General features: G+C 36.5%; 1 protein-coding gene across 1 annotated transcript in view; it reads left to right on the top strand.

Moving 5' to 3' along the window:
• The first annotated feature begins 724 nt into the window (after positions 1–724).
• The window catches only part of GFRAL (GDNF family receptor alpha like), a 64,894-nt gene continuing 45,417 nt past the window's right edge, over positions 725–20,201 (top strand). The window contains 3 exon segments of the mRNA XM_004267812.3: positions 725–746; positions 4,847–4,981; positions 7,082–7,240. Of these exon segments, the coding sequence (XP_004267860.1) occupies positions 725–746; positions 4,847–4,981; positions 7,082–7,240 (316 nt within the window).

Raw genomic sequence — 20,201 nt, 5'->3', positions numbered from 1 at the left:
AAGCTCGGAAACATAGTGTCGAGTGGCAAATGTCGAGGAGTCATTTCGTACACATTGCCCTGTTTGAAGTGTTAGAGGAACTGTGGCTAGAGCAGCACAAGTTTTAGGCACACTGGGGCACCTGTAAAGAACATTTCTTGTTTGGAAAGATGAAGTACACTGTTTTGATCCTAGTGGAACTTGAATTCCCCATACGTTTTCCTGGGCTTTGCTTATGCCTTTTCTCTTTTTCCTATCCTCAAAGATATAAAATTGTCTGAATTATGCTAATTAATGAAGTAGAAACTGAGCATTCTCAAGTGTCTAGGAAAATTTTGAGTTATAGTTGGGAAGCTTGTACACAGTTTAGCATTCTAGTTGAATGGGGAAAAAACCCACCTTTTTCCTGATTGCACAGAGTATCACTTCTTAGTATCTGGCTCTTGGGCTTTCCTGGAAGCATAATATCTGAGATCAGTACACTCAGAAGAGAATAATTGAATTTGGACCTATTTAGGAAAGTTCACAGCTCAGGAAAGATTGGTGAGGAAGTGGTGACAGGAAGCCGACTAGAATCAGTGATGTTTTTAGGAAGCAGGAGTACAGGAAGCCGACTAGAATCAGTGAATGTTTTTAGGAAGCAGGAGTACAAGCTGAAGCCTTGTTGTGGATAGTTACTGTTAAGAAGGTGTTTGGAAAAAGATATCTGCTTTTCTTCCAGGTGAACAGCCCCAAGTTGGCTACCATGATAGTTTTCATTTTCTTTGGTAAGTGAATTATGCTTCCAGTTTATCTGAATTCATAACACCAATTCTCAGTGAAACAAATGCTGTCTCCTGTCTCTTAACTGTCAAGCTAACAAATGTTTATAATATAAAGTATTAATTGCAAATTTATACTTTAACAGAGCTTCTTAATTTTGCAAAAATGTACACTTACTTTTACTCATTTATAGCTCTATAGAAAATGCACAATGTGAGAATTGCATTAACAGCTCAGGTTGTTTCTTTTTTATATATAGAATAATCCAATCACTTTAAGTAATTGATCAGGATTTATAGAATTGACATCTGTACTAGGGCCTTTTAGAAATGAAACCTTCCAGTATCTATTTACAAGTTATAAGATGACAAATTTTGAATTATTATCTATTTTTCTTTGGTATTAAATTGAAATTAGATTAATTTAAACCATTCAATTTCCCTGATTTTACGTGTTAATATTTAATAAGAGGAGGCAGTTAGTAGAGTAACACAATATGACATCAAATGCTTCTTCATATTTCAGTCAATTTTTGTAACCTAGAGATAAAGTGTGAACTTATCTCTCTTGTCTTGGGTAGTATGAATGCATTGTAAGATGTTAGTAAAAAATAATGTATACGTAAAAGTAGACTCTATGAAGACCTACTTGCTATATGTGTTATTGGAGAAGCTATTTATATTTTAATCAGCATGCAATAGAATCTACAAATTGCATTCAGAAAAAGGGATAGTTATAATTGTAGCTGAATATTAATAATTTACTCATTAAAACAAAGTCAGTGTATTTTCTGCTTACTCTCTGCCAATAGATATTGATGAATAAAGGCACACTTGTGGGCAAGAAAACAAAGAAGGTTATTTCAAATTATGTTGGAAGTCAAAATAAATCTAGTCAAAGAAAATAAAGGCAAGAAAGAAGAAATCATTTATATATTTTCAGGTTTGGGGAGGGTTTAAGTAATCCTTATTCAAAATTTTGTTCCTTGCATTTATTGCTAATAATGTTTCCTTATTTCTATCATTTATAATAAGGAGAAATCTAGGAAACTTTAATTTTTGTAAATCAGGCAGCAATATAATGAAACACATAAAATAAATTACAAACTCATTATGGCCCCCATTGAAAAGGTAGTGATGGCCTCTTGTTTTCAACTTTCACTTCTAAATTAACCTAGACACTAGGTTGCATGAATAAGGGAAATCATACCTAACACTGTTAGGGTCAAAAGTGTGCTATCTGATAGGTTTAATCAATATTTCCCATAGTGTGTGCTTCAGAATATTTGTTCAACATCATTTAAATAGGCTTTGCGATGCAGGAAAGTTCTGCAGCCAAAGAAATGTGAGACATAGTGAATTTTTAAAACAAAGCATTTAATAGCCTAATGAGTCTTATACATCTTTAAAGGGTGATAAAATGTGCAATATTCTCCATCTTATTTATTTTAAAATAGAACCTGTTTCTCACTTAGCATTTCAGGATGCTCCTTGAAAACTCCTGGCTTAAATACATGGCCAGAAATCATAGTCAGGAATGTAAGATTCTGGAAAGCTGAAGTTATTTTGATTTTTCTGGGCCAAACCATTGAAGTGGTTTTCCTACTTGATTCAGTATTTCTTCTGAGTGGAAGGTGTGGAAAATCACGTAAAACAATCAAGATGATTATTCAACCTAAAATTTTAAATATGAAAGAAAATAAAACACATTTGGGAAAGATAATATGTAGAATTCATTAATGATCATTGCACTGAGATACAAGTGAGGTTTGATGATATACCCAGGAGACCATCACCTATAAGGTTCCTGAGAGAAGTATTCACAAGATAATAGTGATCAATGAAAAATGAAACTCTAGTTGCTTATAAATTGACTTTCTGACATGAAATCCCTACTTCAGGATCTTTGGCAAGCTGGATTGAAGTAAGTAACCTTGGGCCAGAATGGAAGTGGCTCTTTCTCTTTCTCTAGGCTTGCTAACCTAGAACAGGAGCTTGGCTAGGTGAGGTTATCCATGAACACATGAGAACACGGAAAGCTGATATGTCAATTTCCACTCTAGCCCTCAACCAGAAAAATGTGACCAAGTCACACGCATGGGCTTAATCTCCAAATGCAGTGACTCAGCCAGTAATACATATGATCCGATCAGTTTTCATGGATTCTCCTTAGGAGAAGAGGTTTGGAAAGAGGTAAGTTTTTTTAAAAGAAGATGTTGTGGCTTTACTTGAAGCCTATAACTCTATGTTGTGACAAGTCGTTCATAATAACATCATCTTTTTAAAAATTCAAATAATTTGGCTCTGATTAAGACATAGCTTGAGGTCTCTTGACTATAGTTAATACACTGTCTCTAGAACTCAATTGTAATTCCCATATTTTTCTATGGATTGATTAAACAAGTGTCAGTTTGTATGCTTGCAGAATTAGTTTGAGTAATTGGTACAATATACTAAATTAACATTGCTACTTTCTTGATATTTTTAAAAACTTGCTGGAATCTTTTCTCTTCTACCCAAAATAACTTGTAAATATCTGGAAGGTGTTATATTTATTGAATATTAAGAGTTATTTATATATAACTCATCCATAAAGAACGATTCAAGTTGGTTAAGTCAACATGCATTAACTGAATATGTATGATCCATCATTGTGTTGATGATAGGGATATGATCATGAATTAATGCCTGCTGAGTAAAACCCCAGAACCCAGTGGTAAAGACAAAAATAAACATACACTTTCATTATGGAGCAATAAATGCTATAGTTGGGAAATTCCCAAGATTGTAGTGAAACAGATGAGGGGTGTTGAATTCAATTTGAATGTAGGAAAACAGGTATTGAATTCAGGGAAATTTTCCCTCAAAATAGGTAGTTATTGTGTTGAGTCTTAAATGACAAAAAAAGGGTTATTCCAGAGTAAAAAGAAAAGGGGTGACATACAGTAAATGCTCAGAGGTACAAGGCAGCATGAAGCATCTGAGAAACTATAAATGTTCGAGGACCTCCAGATTGCACATGATGAAGAATAGGAGAGTCATGCTAAGAGGAACCATCCAAAGGATGAAGCAGAGAAACAGCAGGACCAGAATGATACATGAGGCAGATTAGGGGGTGTAAAGAACCTACCTGAATAAGATAGAACTGGAGGCAGACTGACTAACTGGTGAGTTGGTCAAATATTCAAAATGAGAATCAATGAACTATACAAGAGTGGATATGGGAGAGTAAAACTGAGGATAGAAAAGGAGCCTATCATGAACCCAAGGTTCCCAGTGTGGGTGCCATGGTGAATGGTGAAATTGCTGATGAAGTAGGGTGGTCCAGCAGGGAGTGGTGATGAGCAGGACACTACTGATGTTAATATTGTCTGGAAGTGTGTCTGGAACATTTAGGTGGAGAGAACATCATCTGTAACTGGAATACTGGAAAATAACAGGATTGAATTAGATATTTGAGAATCATCAGTCTAGATATTTTAGTTAAAACCATAAATACATGGAATTGTCCACAGAAAGGGTGTAAAATGAGAATAAGAAAAGTCTGAGGATAGAACCTAAGCTTCAAATATACTTTAATAGAAAAGTAAGAGGATCCTGGGAAGAATTCTAACTGTGGTCAGAAAATATCAAACGAATAAATATCAAGAGAATTAGAAGAGGGGGTTGCCAAAAGAAAAGAGTTTCAAGAACAAAATGACAATGATAAAAGTAAGCCCAATGATAAAAGTAAGCAAGATGCCCAATGATAAAAGTAAGCAAGATGAAGTCTTAAAACTATTAAATTTGATGTTATGGAGATGATTGGAGCATTTTTTAAAGTAGTTTCAATGGAGCAATAGAAATAACAATAAATTATATGCTGAGAAATGAATAGGCAGTAAGAAAGAAAGAGGGCAAATACAGACTTTTTATTTAAGAATCTTATATAAGACAAACAGAGATCTATAGCTAGAGGGGAGGTTAAGATCTATTCCAGATTTGTAATAATTTTATCACATTTCAGTTTTCATAATTCTGGTCTTGATCGTTAATCACTTAGTTTTGAGGTAAATAACTGCCATATTGCTGTTGTTTTTGTTGTTCTGTTATTGTTGTTATTCAAGCTGTGGGGCTATGCTTGGACAATGAGTCCACTTCCCAAACCATTGATTGCACATATTTAAGAGAACTCTGCCTAAGTGATGCAGACGGATGTAAACATGCCTGGAGAATAATGGAAGATGCCTGCAATGTGTCAGGTAAAACACGCTCTATACTAACATAAAAAGTTTAAAACACACTCAAATAATTTCTTTTTACAGAGATAAAAATAGAATTTGTTCTTTTCTTTCACTATCCTAGGAACTAAGTTTTTTCTCTAAATACCTTACTTAAACTTGGTATTCAAGTGATTTGCCTACAATTACTTATTAGTGAATTTAGATACAAAAGACTGTTCTTAAATTACTCAAAGGCCCTAATGCATTGACACTGCAGGCAACTTTATGCAGGATTTCAGATTATTATTTTACTTATCTCACTAATGTTACAATTATACACATGCCTCTCAGAAGCATGGCAACAATTTTTCAAATAAAATGTTCTTTTGCTTATATGTTACTATGTCAGGATAACATAGGAAGATAACATTTGTCATAATCAAACACATTATTTATTTGCATGTACATAACGTGAGTTTTATATTTTTGCAACCTATACACTATTTTCCATTCCAACTGTGTCAAGAACAAGTTAAAACATATTTTTGCTTTTAACTAGTCCTACATTCCAAACATTTGAGAGGAGGCCCAATGGGTAGAGAATATGAAGATTGGAAAGTCACTGTCATTTGTTTAACAGAAAAATAAAGTACTGAATATATCAAGTAACTGAATATATATTGAATGAGAGCATTATAGTAAGACTCCATTCACTAAAAATGATAAACGTATTATTTAAGGGGACATTGCCCAATATTATTATGACATAACTTTTCAAAACACCTTATACTAACATAAGTTTTATCAACTTGTATAATGAATATGATAAAACCATAAAAACCCAATAAACTTTCTGGCATATTCAGTAAGAGAACTCCAAAGTGAAAAAATAAAAATATATTCTTTCATGACTCACTTTGCTACTCCAACCATTTCATGAAGAATAAATTCTGTACTGCTCACAACCCTTTCCTATCTGCCTGAGCTTCCTCTACCTCCCAAAAATGTAAGGTGGAGTGTGTTGGATTAAGAGGCAACCACCCATAGTTCTAACAATGTCAACATTCACAATCTCCAACATCAGAGCTCCTGTCCAGCCACAAGATTTCAAGGAATTACATAGGATGTAGACAAGGAGCAAGATTTCCTTTTCTTCCCTGCCCTTGAAAGGAGTACATGCAATGTTCGTACGCCAAAGAGTTATAGGTCTCTAATCCAACATTCTCATTACAGTTCAGGAAAAGAATTTCAATTGCAAGTTTTCTCAAATAACATAATAATATTAAGATGAGAATAAAGGACAATGACAAAAAAAGTCTGTTATTTGTTTTGATGATGAATCTCCTTGTTACATTTTATAAGGCAATTTAAAATATCACATTCAGCGTGTTATGAATTATAACATATTTATTGATTTCAGTATACAAATAGCAAGTCATTTGCAGTGAAAGGTAAATTTGCATAATTATACCATGCATGAAGTTGAAATAGAAATATTCTCAAATACACAAATGAAATGTACTCAAGTAGTTTTATTCAGAAAACTGAATAAAAGAAAATTGTTGGGTAGATGAATATGGCCTTTTAAATTAAAGCAGAACATGAACTATTGGTAATTATGAAAGATGCACTATTCAATAATATTAAGTGCTTTCTAAGAGTCAGGACCACATTTTTTTCCATGATAAATTTAGAGCCACTTGCTTGTCTCTTATTATTATCTTGGAATGACATGTAAATAAAATGAGGTTAAGACCAAACAGCTAATACAATTGCTAAACTGACAAAATAAGATTACAGAGCATTCTGGTCACCTCGTGTAAGGGCAGCCTTGATTATTATTAAAGAGGAAAAGTTGGCATTCTAAGTGAGGACAAATCTCCTTTAAAATACAGAAAGTTTTATTCTATTTTAGAAAGTAAATATTGGTGGAGAAAACAGTAGAAATAGTTTTTGCTTGAAAAGTCAATTATATGGACATGCTGTAGCAACCTCAACTCTAATAATGAATTACTAAAACTAATATGTTAAAAGCTTTGGGTAGGGGGAGGCTCTTTAAAGCTTTAATGTACCTTGGATAGGAGGCCTCAAAAATTATATTCAGATTAATATCTAGAGTGTTATATGTTTGACTGTGAAATCCAGGCAACCCCTGCCAGATGAAGGATTCATCCACCCATAATTTAAGTATCTGGTCTTTAGCAGAAAGCAATTTCCAATTTAAAAATTGTCTCTGCTCTGATGACCTCTACTGTACCATTAAGAAATTGCTTGGAAAAAAATGCATCAACAAATCAGGTAATACATTGTTATATGAAACATTTACTGTCATTGAAAAGTACAATGTCAAAATGAACCACATCTATGTAATTTGATGAACTCTTGTTTTTTCTGGTTACTTGATTAATTCTTCATGTAATTTAAGGTTCTGTGAGCTGTAGATCTCAGTAAGTGCATGACATATTTCTGTAATTGCTAACCACAATTTTCAAGTTTCATTCTATTATAATTCATTAGTATTATAGATTCACTCATTCAATACATATATTTGTGAGGCTCACTATGGCTTTGCACAAGACTTAAATGATAGAAGATAAATAAGGTACCATTTCTGTTGGTAAAGAATACAGGGTCTCCTGAGGAAGACCAAAGTATAACCACTTACCTAGAATTATGCTTGCCTTTGGATAGGAGAACTTGATTATTTAATATGCATTTATTTATTGTCTACTCAAAGTGCCAGCCTGATGGTGAAGTAGTGGTAATCAAGCTTGTTGGCATGTGTCCTGAGCTTACAGAAAGATTTTCCAACAGATACGTGGGATCCAATAGCCCTAATGTAATCAATTTCCATATCCTCAGTGTCCCTATGTACGTTCTCCGAAAAGTGGTCAGCTTGGGAATGCACCTGTTTTCACAGAGTTCTCACCTCTTCTTTCAGAATCCTCCTTCCCCCACTTTATAAGAGAAAGGTTTACCTCTCATCTATCTTGAATGGTTTCATTGTCCAACCCCTCCAATCATTACTGGACAGTTTTCTGTTCCATAATTTTGCCTTTACCAGAATTTTATATAAATGGAATTATATAACATGTAGCCTTTTGAGCCAGTGTTCTTTTCTTTAAAATAATATATTTGCAATTCATCAAAAAATTGTTCCCTTTTTTGATGAGTAGTATTCCATTGTATGGTTATTCCATAAATTGGTTATCCATTCACCACTGAAAGTCATTTACATTGTTTCCAGATTTTTAGAGATTATAAAGCTGCTATAAATAGTCACATATAAGATTTGTATGAATATAAGTTATTTCTCTTTGGTAAAAAAGTATTGGGTCATATAGTAAAGTGTATGTTTAACTTTATAAGGAGATTTAATACTGTATTTCAGATATGAAGTCACCATAAATGTATGAAAGTTCCAGTTGCTCCACATTCTCAGAAGCACTCACGTTTTTTTTTTTGCCATTCCAAAACATATTTAATGGTATCATACTATAGTTTTAATTTGCACTTAAATAATAATAATGTTGATCATATTTTCATGTGCTTATGTGTCACCTCTATATATTATTTGGTAAAGTCTCTCTCCAAAATTATGTAGTTTAGGTTCTATATTTAGGTCTATGATGCATTTTGAGTTAATTTTTTATATGGTGCAAGCTATGGGTCAGATATGTTATTTTGCCATATGAATATCTAATTGTCCCACCACATTTGCTGAAGATATTTTCAATTTCACTTTTCTCAAAAGATCGCTAGGCTGTATATTGCTGGCTCTACTTCCAATTACCTATATTTCTATACTTTTGCTAATATCCCACAGTCTTATTTATTGTAATTTCATGGGATATCTTGAAATAAAGTAGTGTAATTCCTTTAATTTTTTGCTTTTAAATAGTTGATTCAGCTTGTCTCCTTCTTTGTTATCCCATATAAATTTTACAATCAGCTTGTCAATGTCTACAGAAAAATCCTGCTGGTATTTTGATTTGGCTTACCTCAAAACTATAGACCAATTTGGATAGCACTGACATATTTACTATGTGAGTTTTCAAATCCGTGAACGTGGTATATCTCTCCATGTATTTAGGACTTCTTTGATTTCTTTTATCAATATTTTGTACTTCTGAATATAACAGTTCTTACATTTTGTTAAGATTTACAGATATGCTTCACTTTTTTGATGCTGTTGTAAAGGGCACTTCATTTTACATTTTAATTTTCAACTGATCATAGCTAGTATACAGAAATACAATTGACATTTTATATGGACATTTTATAGTTCTAGGGGTTTTTGTTTGTTTTGTTTTTTGTAGAATCTATAGGATTTTCTATATAGATAGCCTTGTTATCTACGAATAGAGAATAAAGAGAGTTTTATTTTTCACTTTCCAATCTGTAAACCTTTATTTCTTATTCTTGCTCTATTGTTCTGAGTAAAACTTCCAGTATAATATTAAATAGGATTGTTTGGTGTGGCCATTTTTTGCCTTTTTACCTATCTTAGGAGGGATGTATTCGGCTTTGCACAATAAAGAATGGCTTTTGCAGTAGGCTCTTTGCAGGTTCCCTTTATCAGGCTGAGGAAATTCCTTTCTATTTCTAGTTTGCTTAGATAATTTTTATCACGAATGGATAAGTAGATGTTAAATTTTGCAAATGCTTTTTCTGCCTCTATTGAAATGATCATATGTTTACTTCTTTAGTGGTACTTGGTAAATTTTATTGTTGATTTTTTTGTTTGTTTGTTTGTTTTTTTGTTTTTTTTTTTTAACATCTTTATTGGGGTATAATTGCTTTACAATGGTGTGTTAGTTTCTGCTTTATAACAAAGTGAATCAGTCATACATAAACATATGTTCCCATATGTCTTCCCTGTTGCGTCTCCCTCCCTCCCACCCTCCCCATCCCACCCCTCCAGGCTGTCACAAAGCACCGAGCCAATATCCCTGTGCCATGCGGCTGCTTCCCACTAGCTATCTACCTTACTGCGTTTGTTAGTGTGTATATGCCCATGACTCTCTCTCGCCCTGTCACAGCTCACCCTTCCCCCTCCCCATAACCTCAAGTCCGTTCTCTAAGAGGTCTGCGTCTTTATTCCTGCTTTACCCCTAGGTTCTTCATGACATTTTTTTCTTAAATTCCATATATATGTGTTAGCATACGGTATTTGTCTTTTTCTTTCTGACTTACTTCACTCTGTATGACAGACTCTAGGTCTATCCACCTCATTACAAATAGCTCAATTTCGTTTCTTTATATGGCTGAGTAATATTCCATTGTATATATGTGCCACATCTTCTTTATCCATTCATCCGATGACGGGCACTTAGGTTGTTTCCATCTCCGGGCTATTGTAAATAGAGCTGCAATGAACATTTTGGTACATGACTCTTTTTGAATTTTGGTTTTCTCAGGGTATATGCCCAGTAGTGGGATTGCTGGGTCATATGGTAGTTCTATTTGTAGTTTTTTAAGGAACCTCCATACTGTTCTCCATAGTGGCTGAACCAATTCACATTCCCACCAGCAGTGCAAGAGTGTTCCCTTTTCTCCACACCCTCTCCAGCATTTATTGTTTCTAGATTTTTTGATGATGGCCATTCTGACTGGTGTGAGATGATATCTCATTGTAGTTTTGATTTGCATTTCTCTAATGATTAATGATGTTGAGCATTCTTTCATTCAGTCAGGGAGCCTGATTCCTCCAGTTCCTTCTTTCGTTCTCAAGATTGCTTTGGCTATTCGGGGTCTTTTGTGTTTCCATACAAATTGTGAAATTTTTTGTTCTAGTTCTGTGAAAAATGCCAGTGGTAGTTTGATAGGGATTGCATTGAATCTATAGATTGCTTTGGGTAGTAGAGTCATTTTCACAATGTTGATTCTTCCAATCCAAGAACATGGTATATCTCTCCATCTATTTATATCATCTTTAATTTCTTTTATCAGTGTCTTATAATTTTCTGCATACAGGTCTTTTGTCTCCTTAGGTAGGTTTATTCCTAGATATTTTATTCTTTTTGTTGCAATGGTAAATGGGAGTGTTTTCTTGATTTCACTTTCAGATTTTTCATCATTAGTATATAGGAATGCCAGAGATTTCTGTGCATTAATTTTGTATCCTGCCACTTTACCAAATTCATTGATTAGCTCTAGTAGTTTTCTGGTAGCATCTTTAGGGTTCTCTATGTATAGGATCATGTCATCTGCAAACAGTGACAGCTTTACTTCTTCTTTTCCAATTTGGATTCCTTTTATTTCCTTTTCTTCTCTGATTGCTGTGGCTAAAACTTCCAAAACAATGTTGAATAATAGTGGTGAGAGTGGGCAACCTTGTCTTGTTCCTGATCTTAGTGGAAATGCTTTCAGTTTTTCACAATTGAGGATGATGTTTGCTGTGGGCTTGTCATATATGGCCTTTATTATGTTGAGGAAAGTTCCCTCTATGCCTACTTTCTGCAGGGTTTTTATCATAAATGGGTGTTGAATTTTGTCAAAAGCTTTCTCTGCATCTATTGAGATGATCATATGGTTTTTCTCTTTCAATTTGTTAATATGGTTTATCACATTGATAGATTTGCGTATATTGAAGAATCCTTGCATTCCTGGAATAAACCCCACTTGATCATGGTGTATGATCCTTTTAATGTGCTGTTGGATTCTGTTTGCTAGTATTTTGTTGAGGATTTTTGCATCTATGTTCATCAGTGATATTGGCCTGTAGTTTTCTTTCTTTGTGACATCCTTGTCTGGTTTTGGTATCAAGGTGATGGTGGCCTCGTAGAAGGAGTTAGGGAGTGGTCCTCCCTCTGCTATATTTTGGAAGAGTTTGAGAAGGATAGGTGTTAGCTCTTCTCTAAATGTTTGATAGAATTCGCCTGTGAAGCCATCTGGTCCTGGGCTTTTCTTTGTTGGAAGATTTTTAATCACAGTTTCAATTTCAGTGCTTGTGATTGGTCTGTTCATATTTTCTATTTCTTCCTGATTCAGTCTTGGCAGGTTGTGCATTTCTAAGAATTTGTCCATTTCTTCCAGATTGTCCATTTTATTGGCATAGAGTTGCTTGTAGTAATCTCTCATGATCTCTTTTATCTCTGCAGTGTCAGTTGTTACCTCTCCTTTTTCATTTCTAATTCTATTGATTTGAGTCTTCTCCCTTTTTTTCTTGATGAGTCTGGCTAGTGGTTTATCTATTTTGTTTATCTTCTCAAAGAACCAGCTTTTAGTTTTATTGATCTTTGCTATTGTTTCCTTCATTTCTTTTTCATTTATTTCTGATCTGATTTTTATGATTTCTTTCCTTCTGCTAGCTTTGGGGTTTTTTTGTTCTTCTTTCTCTAATTGCTTGAGGTGCAAGGTTAGGTTGTTTATTCGAGATGTTTCCTGCTTCTTAAGGTGGGCTTTTATTGCTATAAACTTCCCCCTTAGAACTGCTTTTGCTGCATCCCACAGGTTTTGGGTCGTTGTGGCTCCATTGTCATTTGTTTCTAGGTATTTTTTGATTTCCTCTTTGATTTCTTCAGTGATCTCTTCATTATTAAGTAGTGTATTGTTTAGCCTCCATGTGTTTGTATTTTTTACAGATCTTTTCCTGTAATTGATATCTAGTCTCATGGCGTTGTGGTCAGAAAAGATACTTGATACAATTTCAATTTTCTTAAATTTACCAAGGCTTGATTTGTGACCTAAGATATGATCTATCCTGGAGAATGTTCCATGAGCACTTGAGAAAAATGTGTATTCTGTTGTTTTTGGATGGAGTGTCCTATAAATATCAATTAAGTCCATCTTGTTTAATGTATCATTTAAAGCTTGTGTTTCCTTATTTATTTTCATTTTGGATGATCTGTCCATGGGTGAAAGTGGGGTGTTTAAGTCCCCTACTATGAATGTGTTACTGTCGATTTCCCCTTTTATGGCTGTTAGTATTTGCCTCATGTATTGAGGTGCTCCTATGTTGGGTGCATAAATATTTACAATTGTTATATCTTCTTCTTGGATCGATCCCTTGATCATTATGTAGTGTCCTTCTTTGTCTCTTTTAATAGTCCTTATTTTAAAGTCTATTTTGTCTGATATGAGAATTGCTACTCCAGCTTTCTTTTGGCTTCCATTTGCATGGAATATCTTTTTCCATCCCCTTACTTTCAGTCTGTATGTGTCTCTAGGTCTGAAGTGGGTCTCTTGTAGACAGCATATATAAGGGTCTTGTTTTTGTATCCATTCAGCTAATCTGTGTCTTTTGGTGGGAGCATTTAGTCCATTTACATTTAAGGTAATTATCAATATGTATGTTCCTATTCCCATTTTCTAAATTGTTTTGGGTTCGTTATTATAGGTCTTTTCCTTCTCTTGTGTTTCTTGCCTAGAGAAGATCCTTTAGCATTTGTTGTAAAGCTGGTTTGGTGGTGCTGAACTCTCTCAGGTTTTGCTTGTCTGTAAAGCTTTTAATTTCTCTATCAAATCTGAATGAGATCCTTGCTGGGTAGAGTAGTCTTGGCTGCATGTTTTTCTCCTTCATCACTTTCAGTATGTCCTGCCACTCCCTTCTGGCTTGTAGGGTTTCTGCTGAGAGATCAGCTGTTAACCTTATGGGGATTCCCTTATGTGTTATTTGTTGTTTTTCCCTTGCTGCTTTTAATATGCTTTCTTTGTATTTAATTTTTGACAGTTTGATTAATATGTGTCTTGGCGTATTTCTCCTTGTATTTATCTTGTATGGGACTCTCTGTGCTTCCTGGACTTGATTAACTATTTCCTTTCCCATATTAGGGAAGTTTTCAACTATAATCTCTTCAAATATTTTCTCAGTCCCTTTCTTTTTCTCTTCTTCTTCTGGAACCCCTATAATTCGAATGTTGGTGCGTTTAATGTTGTCCCAGAGGTCTCTGAGACTGTCCTCAGTTCTTTTCATTCTTTTTTCTTTATTCTGCTCTGCAGTAGTTATTTCCACTATTTTATCTTCCAGGTCACTTATCCGTTCTTCTGCCTCAGTTATTCTGCTATTGATCCCATCTAGAGTACTTTTAATTTCATTTATTGTGTTGTTCATCATTGCTTGTTTCATCTTTAGTTCTTCTAGGTCCTTGTTAACTGATTCTTGCATTTTGTCCAATCTATTGTCCATTCTATCTCCAAGATTTCGGATCAACCTTACTATCATTATTCTGAATTCTCTTTCAGGTAGACTGCCTATTTCCTCTTCATTTGTTAGGTCTGGTGCATTTTTATCTTGCTCCTTTATCTGCTGTGTGTTTTTCTGTCTTCTCATTTTGCTTATCTTACTGTGTTTGGGGTCTCCTTTTGCAGGCTGCAGGTTTGTAGTTCCTCCTGTTTTTGATGTCTTTCTCCAGTGGCTAAGGTTGGTTCAGTGGGTTGTGTAGGCTTCCTGGTGGAGGGGACTAGTGCCTGTGTTGTGGTGGATGAGGCTGGATCTTGTCTCTCTAGTGGGCAGGTTCACGTCTGGTGGTGTGTTTGGGGGTGTCTGTGGCCTTATTATGATTTTAGGCAGCCTCTCTGCTAATGGGTGGGGTTGTGTTCCTGTTTTGCTAGTTGTTTGGCATAGGTTTTCCAGCACTGTGGCTTGCTGGTCGTTGAGTGAAGCTGGGTGCTGGTGTTAAGATGGAGGTCTCTGGGAGATTTTCGCCGTTTGATATTATGTGGAGCTGGGAGGTCTCTTGTTGATCAGTGTCCTGAAGTTGGCTGTCCTACCTCAGAGGCAGAGCCCTGCCTCCTGGCTGGAGCACCAAAAGCTTTTCATCCACAGGCTCAGGATAAAAGGGAGAAAAAGTAGAGGGAATTAGTAGAAGTATGAGGAAAGAAAGAAGGAAAGGAGGGTAGGAAGGAAGGAAGAAAGAAAGAAAGAAGCAAAGAAGGAAAGAAGGCAAGAAGGAAAGAAAGGAGGGAGGGAGGGAGGGAGGAAGGAAGGAAGGAGGGAAAGAAGGAAAAAAGACAGAAAGAAAGAAGATACAGTAAAAATAAAATAAAGTATAATAAAGTTATTGAATTAAAAAATTCTTATTTAGAAAAAAAAAAAGGGGGGACGGAAAGAACCTTAGGACAAATGTTGGAAGCAAAACTATACAGACAAAATCTTACACAGAAGCATACACATACACCCTCACTAAAAGAGGTAAATGGGGAAAAATCCTAAATCTTGCTGTCAGAGACGACCTCCTCAATTTGGGATGATTCGTTGTCTAAAGGAGGGAAGGAAGGACGGAAAGAAAGAAAGAAAGAACGAAGGTAAAGTATAATAAGGTTATTAAAATTAATTATTAAGAAAAAAATTAAAAAAAAAAAAACATGGACGGATAGAACCCTAGGACAAATGGTGGAAGGAAGACTATACAGACAAGATCTCACACAGAAGCATACACATACACATTCACAAAAAGAGGAAAGGGGAAAAAATCATAGATCTTGCTCCTAAAGTCCACTTCCTTAATTTGGGATGATTGGTTGTCTATTCAGGTATTCCACAGATGCAGGGTACATCAAGTTGATTGTGGAGCTTTAATCCGCTGCTTCTGAGGCTGCTGGGAGAGATTTCCCTTTCTCTTCCTTGTTCTCACAGCTCCCAGGGCTAAGCTTTGGATTTGGCCCTGCCACTGCGTGTAGATCGCTGGAGGGCGTCTGTTTTTTGCTCAGACAGGATGGGGTTAAAAGAGCCGCTGATTGGGGGCTCTGGCGCACTCAGGCCGGCGGGGACGGAGGGGCACAGAGTGCGGGGCGGGCCTGCGGTGGCAAAGGCCGGCGTGACTTTGCACCAGCCTGAGGCGCGCTGTGCGCTCTCCCGGGGAAGTTGTCCCTGGATCCCGGGAACCCGGCAGTGGCGGGCTGCACAGGCTCCGCGGAAGAGGGGTGTGGAGAGTGACCTGTGCTCGCACACAGGCCCCTCGGTGGCGGCAGCAGCAGCCTTAACGTCTCCCCCCCACCTCTGGGGTCCGCGCTTTTAGCCGCGGCTTGCGCCCGTCTCTGGATTCCGCGCTTTCAGCCGCGGCTCGCGCCCGTCTCTGGATTCCGCGCTTTCAGCCGCGGCTCGCGCCCGTCTCTGGGGTCCGCGCTTTCAGCCGCGGCTCGCGCCCGTCTCTGGAGTTCCTTTAAGCAGCGTTCTTAAACCCCTCTCCTCACGCCCCAGGAAACAAAGAGGGAAGGAAAAGTCTCCTGCCTCTTCTGCAGGTGCAGGCTTTTCCCCGGACTCCCTCCCGGCTAGCTGTGGTGCACTAACCCCTTCAGGCTATGTTCAAGCCGCCAACCCCAGTCCTCTCCCTGCGCTCCGGCCTCAGCTCGCAGCCCCGCCCGCCCCGGCGGGTGAGCAGACAAGCCTCTCGGGCTGGTGAGTGCCGGTCGGCACCGATCCTCTGTGCGGGAATCTCCCCGCTTTGCCCTCCACACCCGTTGCTGTGCACTCCTCCGCAGCTTCGAAGCTCCCCCCTCCGCCTCCCGCAGTCTCCGCCCGCGAAGGGGCTTCCTAGAGTGTGGAAACTTTTCCTCCTTCACAGCTCCCTCCCACTGGTGCAGGTGCCGTCCCTATTCTTTTGTCTCTGTTTTTTCTTTTGCCCTACCCAGGTACGTGGGGAGTTTCTTGCCTTTTGGGAGGTCTGAGGTCTTCTGCCAGCCTTCAGTAGGTGTTCTGTAGGAGTTGTTCCATGTGTAGATGTATTTCTGGTGTATCTGTGGGGAGGAAGGTGATCTCCGCGTCTTACTCTTCCGCCATCTTCCGCCTTCCCCCTTTATTGTTGATTTTTGAATGTTGGATACAGCCCTTCATTCTGAGGCTACATCCTGCTCAGTCATGATGTATTATTGTATTATTCTTTTTATATATTGTTGGATTAAATTTTCTAATATTTTGTTGAGGGTCTTAAATCTATGGTCACGATGCATATTGGCATGTTATTCTCTCTTCTTAGAAAGTATTTGTCTGATTTTGTTGTCTGGGTAATACTGTCTTCAAAGTGAGTTAGGAAGTATTTTCTTCTCCTCTAAATTCTAGAATAACATAAAAAGAATTGGCGTTATTTTTTCCTTAAGTGTTTAATTCAATTTACCAATGAAGATATCTGTGCTGTTCTTCACTGGAAGGTTTTTAAATGTTCAGTGTGTTTGTTTCAAGACTGTTCTATTTCTTCTTTTGTAGTTTGTCTTTCAATGAATTTGAAAGACATTTGTTGGATTTATGTTGAATTTTTACTTTTAGAGTTTCCATTTTACCCTTTCTTTTAGTTTCTATCACTCTGCTAAGTTGTTCCTAATATTCCCAAGTTGTCCTTTAAAAGTCTGACGAAGTTCAGGTGATGTCCTCAGTTTTGTTCAAGTACTGGATATTTGTGCCCTTCTTTCTCTCTCTTTCTGTGTCTGTTTCTCTGTATTTATCTCTCTGTCTCTGTCTTTTTTCTTTCAGTCTTTCTCTCTCAATTTTGCTCAACATTATTTCTTTTGCATTTGATTTGACTTGAAATTGATCCTCACTTTTTAGTTTCTTAAGATGAAATCTTATCAGCGATGTAAGCATCTCATTACATGAATTTCCTTCCAAGTGCTATTTTAGTCACATCTACTAATTTTAATATCTTGTGTTTTCATTTTTATTTATTTCAAAATATTTTCTTATTTCCCTTCCGACTTTTTTTTTTTTTTTTTTTTTTGCTGTACGCGGGTCTCTCACTGTTGTGGCCTCTCCCGTTGTGGAACACAGGCTCTGGATGCACAGGCTCAGCAGCCATGGCTCACAGGCCTAGGCGCTCCGTGGCATGTGGGATCTTCCCAGACCGGGGCACGAACCCGTGTCCCCTGCATCGGCAGGCAGACTCTCAACCACAGTGCCACCAGGGAAGCCCCTGACTTTCTTTCTGATTCAAGGTTTATTCATAATATTATTGTTTAATTTCCAAATATTTGAGGATTTCTTAGATATCTTTGTTAATCATCTAATTCCAATAACATTAGAGAACATATTTTGTATGGTCTCAATTCTTAATGAAAATGATAACTGCTAAATATCACCTATACAATGCGATACACGTGAGGTGATACACGTGAGATTATACACACACAATTACACACTTAAAGTTATACAAGAAGAAATAATGGAGACTTAGAAGGCTTCATAGAAGAAATAACAGACTTGGGCTTTTTAGGGTGAACTGGGCTCAATAAGGAGATGAAATAAAATGGATGTTCTAGACAGAGGAAGTAGAATGGAGCAGAAGACATTGGAGAGCAACATGTTCTTGGTAAAGCTGGATTATAGAACAGAGGAGTCTTAGGAGATACTGGAAAGAAACCAGATGTTAATAAGAAGGAGGAACTTATTAAAGTTACATATCTTTCTAAGGAGATTAGACTTCAAACTGTTTTGAGGAACTACTAATGCATTTTAAACAGAAGACTACAGAATCAGTATTTTGAAGGATATCGTTTGTTGGCAGTGGTGTAAAGGATGGAATGGAGGCAGGGAAGGATGCAGGCCAGGGATATCAGTTAAAAAGCCATCAAAAGAGTTTGGGAGAGAGATGACTCATGCCTAAACTACCACACTGGTGCTGAGGACTGTAAGGATAAGAGATATTTAAGAAATATTTATAAATTACAATCAATAGTAATTGGTTTCCGTTGGATATGAGGAGTATGGAATGTTGTTAAATGTGTGGTAGAAGCTGCTGGCTTGGGACAAGGGTATTGCTGTACACGGAGACAGGACTGGGGACAGAAGTGGTGAGTTATATTTGGAGAGTTTGCATTGGGAGGGCACACTATGGCACATTCATGTTAGAAATGTTAATATTTTGTTTTACATTTCACATGATGAGTATATAGTTTAAAAAAAGCAATGATGGAGTGGACCTCATCTGGCTGGCATTTGGAAACATGGGTCTCACACTGAGGAGAGTATCCTAAAATGGACATACAGATTTGGGAGTCAATGGTTTGCAAGAAACAGGTACAAGAATGCAGGAGGATAAGACTGGCCAGGAAAAGATATGACGTGAGAATATAAGTATTTTGATAACAACGTTTTCAATCTAGTTGATGAAACCACAAGGAAGTTTTTAAAGACAGGAAAAACAAAAACTACAGGAAGAATTTTGAAGCCAGTGAAAGAAAGAAAGACACAGAGGAAATAATCGACAATTATAAATGCAGAGAAGTCAAATAGGATAGAGACTAAAATGACATTAATTAGCTAATGAGTAGGTCTTTACTAGTTTTAGGTTGAAGTAGGCTGAAACGAAAGTGTATAGAAATACTAAAAATATTTATTGACTTTTGTTTCAAGATAGTAGAACTAGTTCATTTATATCTCAATGGCCATTTCTATCAGACCAAGATGCTGGCAAAATATAGTTACCAGCCACAGGTACATACAAATTTAGAGCAGTTAAACTGAAATCAGTTCACATTTAAACCATTTTTTTCCATAACAAATACTTGTTAAATGCTATTCTGTTGTAATGTTGATAAGCCAGGAATATAGAAACCCTGTACAGAGGACCTGAATGATCTCACAAATGCACTTCATGATGGACCTGGCCTGATCATGGTGTTTACCCAGAGCATCAGCTGCTTGCTTATTTAGCTCAGAGTGGAAAAGGAAATGATAATTGAAATCTTATTATTTCATCCTATTTCAACTGTAGCATCCTCCACCAGCTCTTTGGTCATCACTCCAACAAGATACAATGTCTCTCTCTCTCTCTCTCTCCCCCTTGCATTCCCAAAACATTTCTCAACATATAACAGATGTGTACTTTTCTATTCTTTATTATAGATTGTAAACTTCTTGAGCAAGTCAGCTTTGACATTTCTTCCTTTTTTTTTGCTTAATATGATAAATTTTCATACTGCCTGACACGTAGTAACTGATCAATAAATATATCATTTATTTTTAATTTTAAACACATTTTGAGCACCTAAATTATATATTCATTCATAAGATATTTATTATTCAGTTAATATGTGTAGATATCATATAAATGCTGGAGGATGGAAATAAAGATAGGTTAAGACAGTCCTTGCTCTTGGTTAGCTAAAAACATAGCAGAGTAAAATTGGCATTTAGCCAGATTATTTCATTTAACCTTGATTATTAAATATAAATATATATATAAATACTCATACATATATATGTACTATAAAAGAGATTGACATTTAGACAGATTTACAGATTATTTCAAAATATATAATTACCAATATAATAGAACTAATTATATGAGGATGGCATTAATTCACATACATCCCATCCACACAAGTC

This window comes from Orcinus orca, chromosome 10 (assembly GCF_937001465.1).
Source record: "Orcinus orca chromosome 10, mOrcOrc1.1, whole genome shotgun sequence".
NCBI classification, from domain to species: Eukaryota; Metazoa; Chordata; class Mammalia; order Artiodactyla; family Delphinidae; genus Orcinus; species Orcinus orca.
The sequence above is the reverse complement of the archived record's forward strand: the minus strand, read 5'-3'. Positions and strand labels throughout refer to the sequence as shown.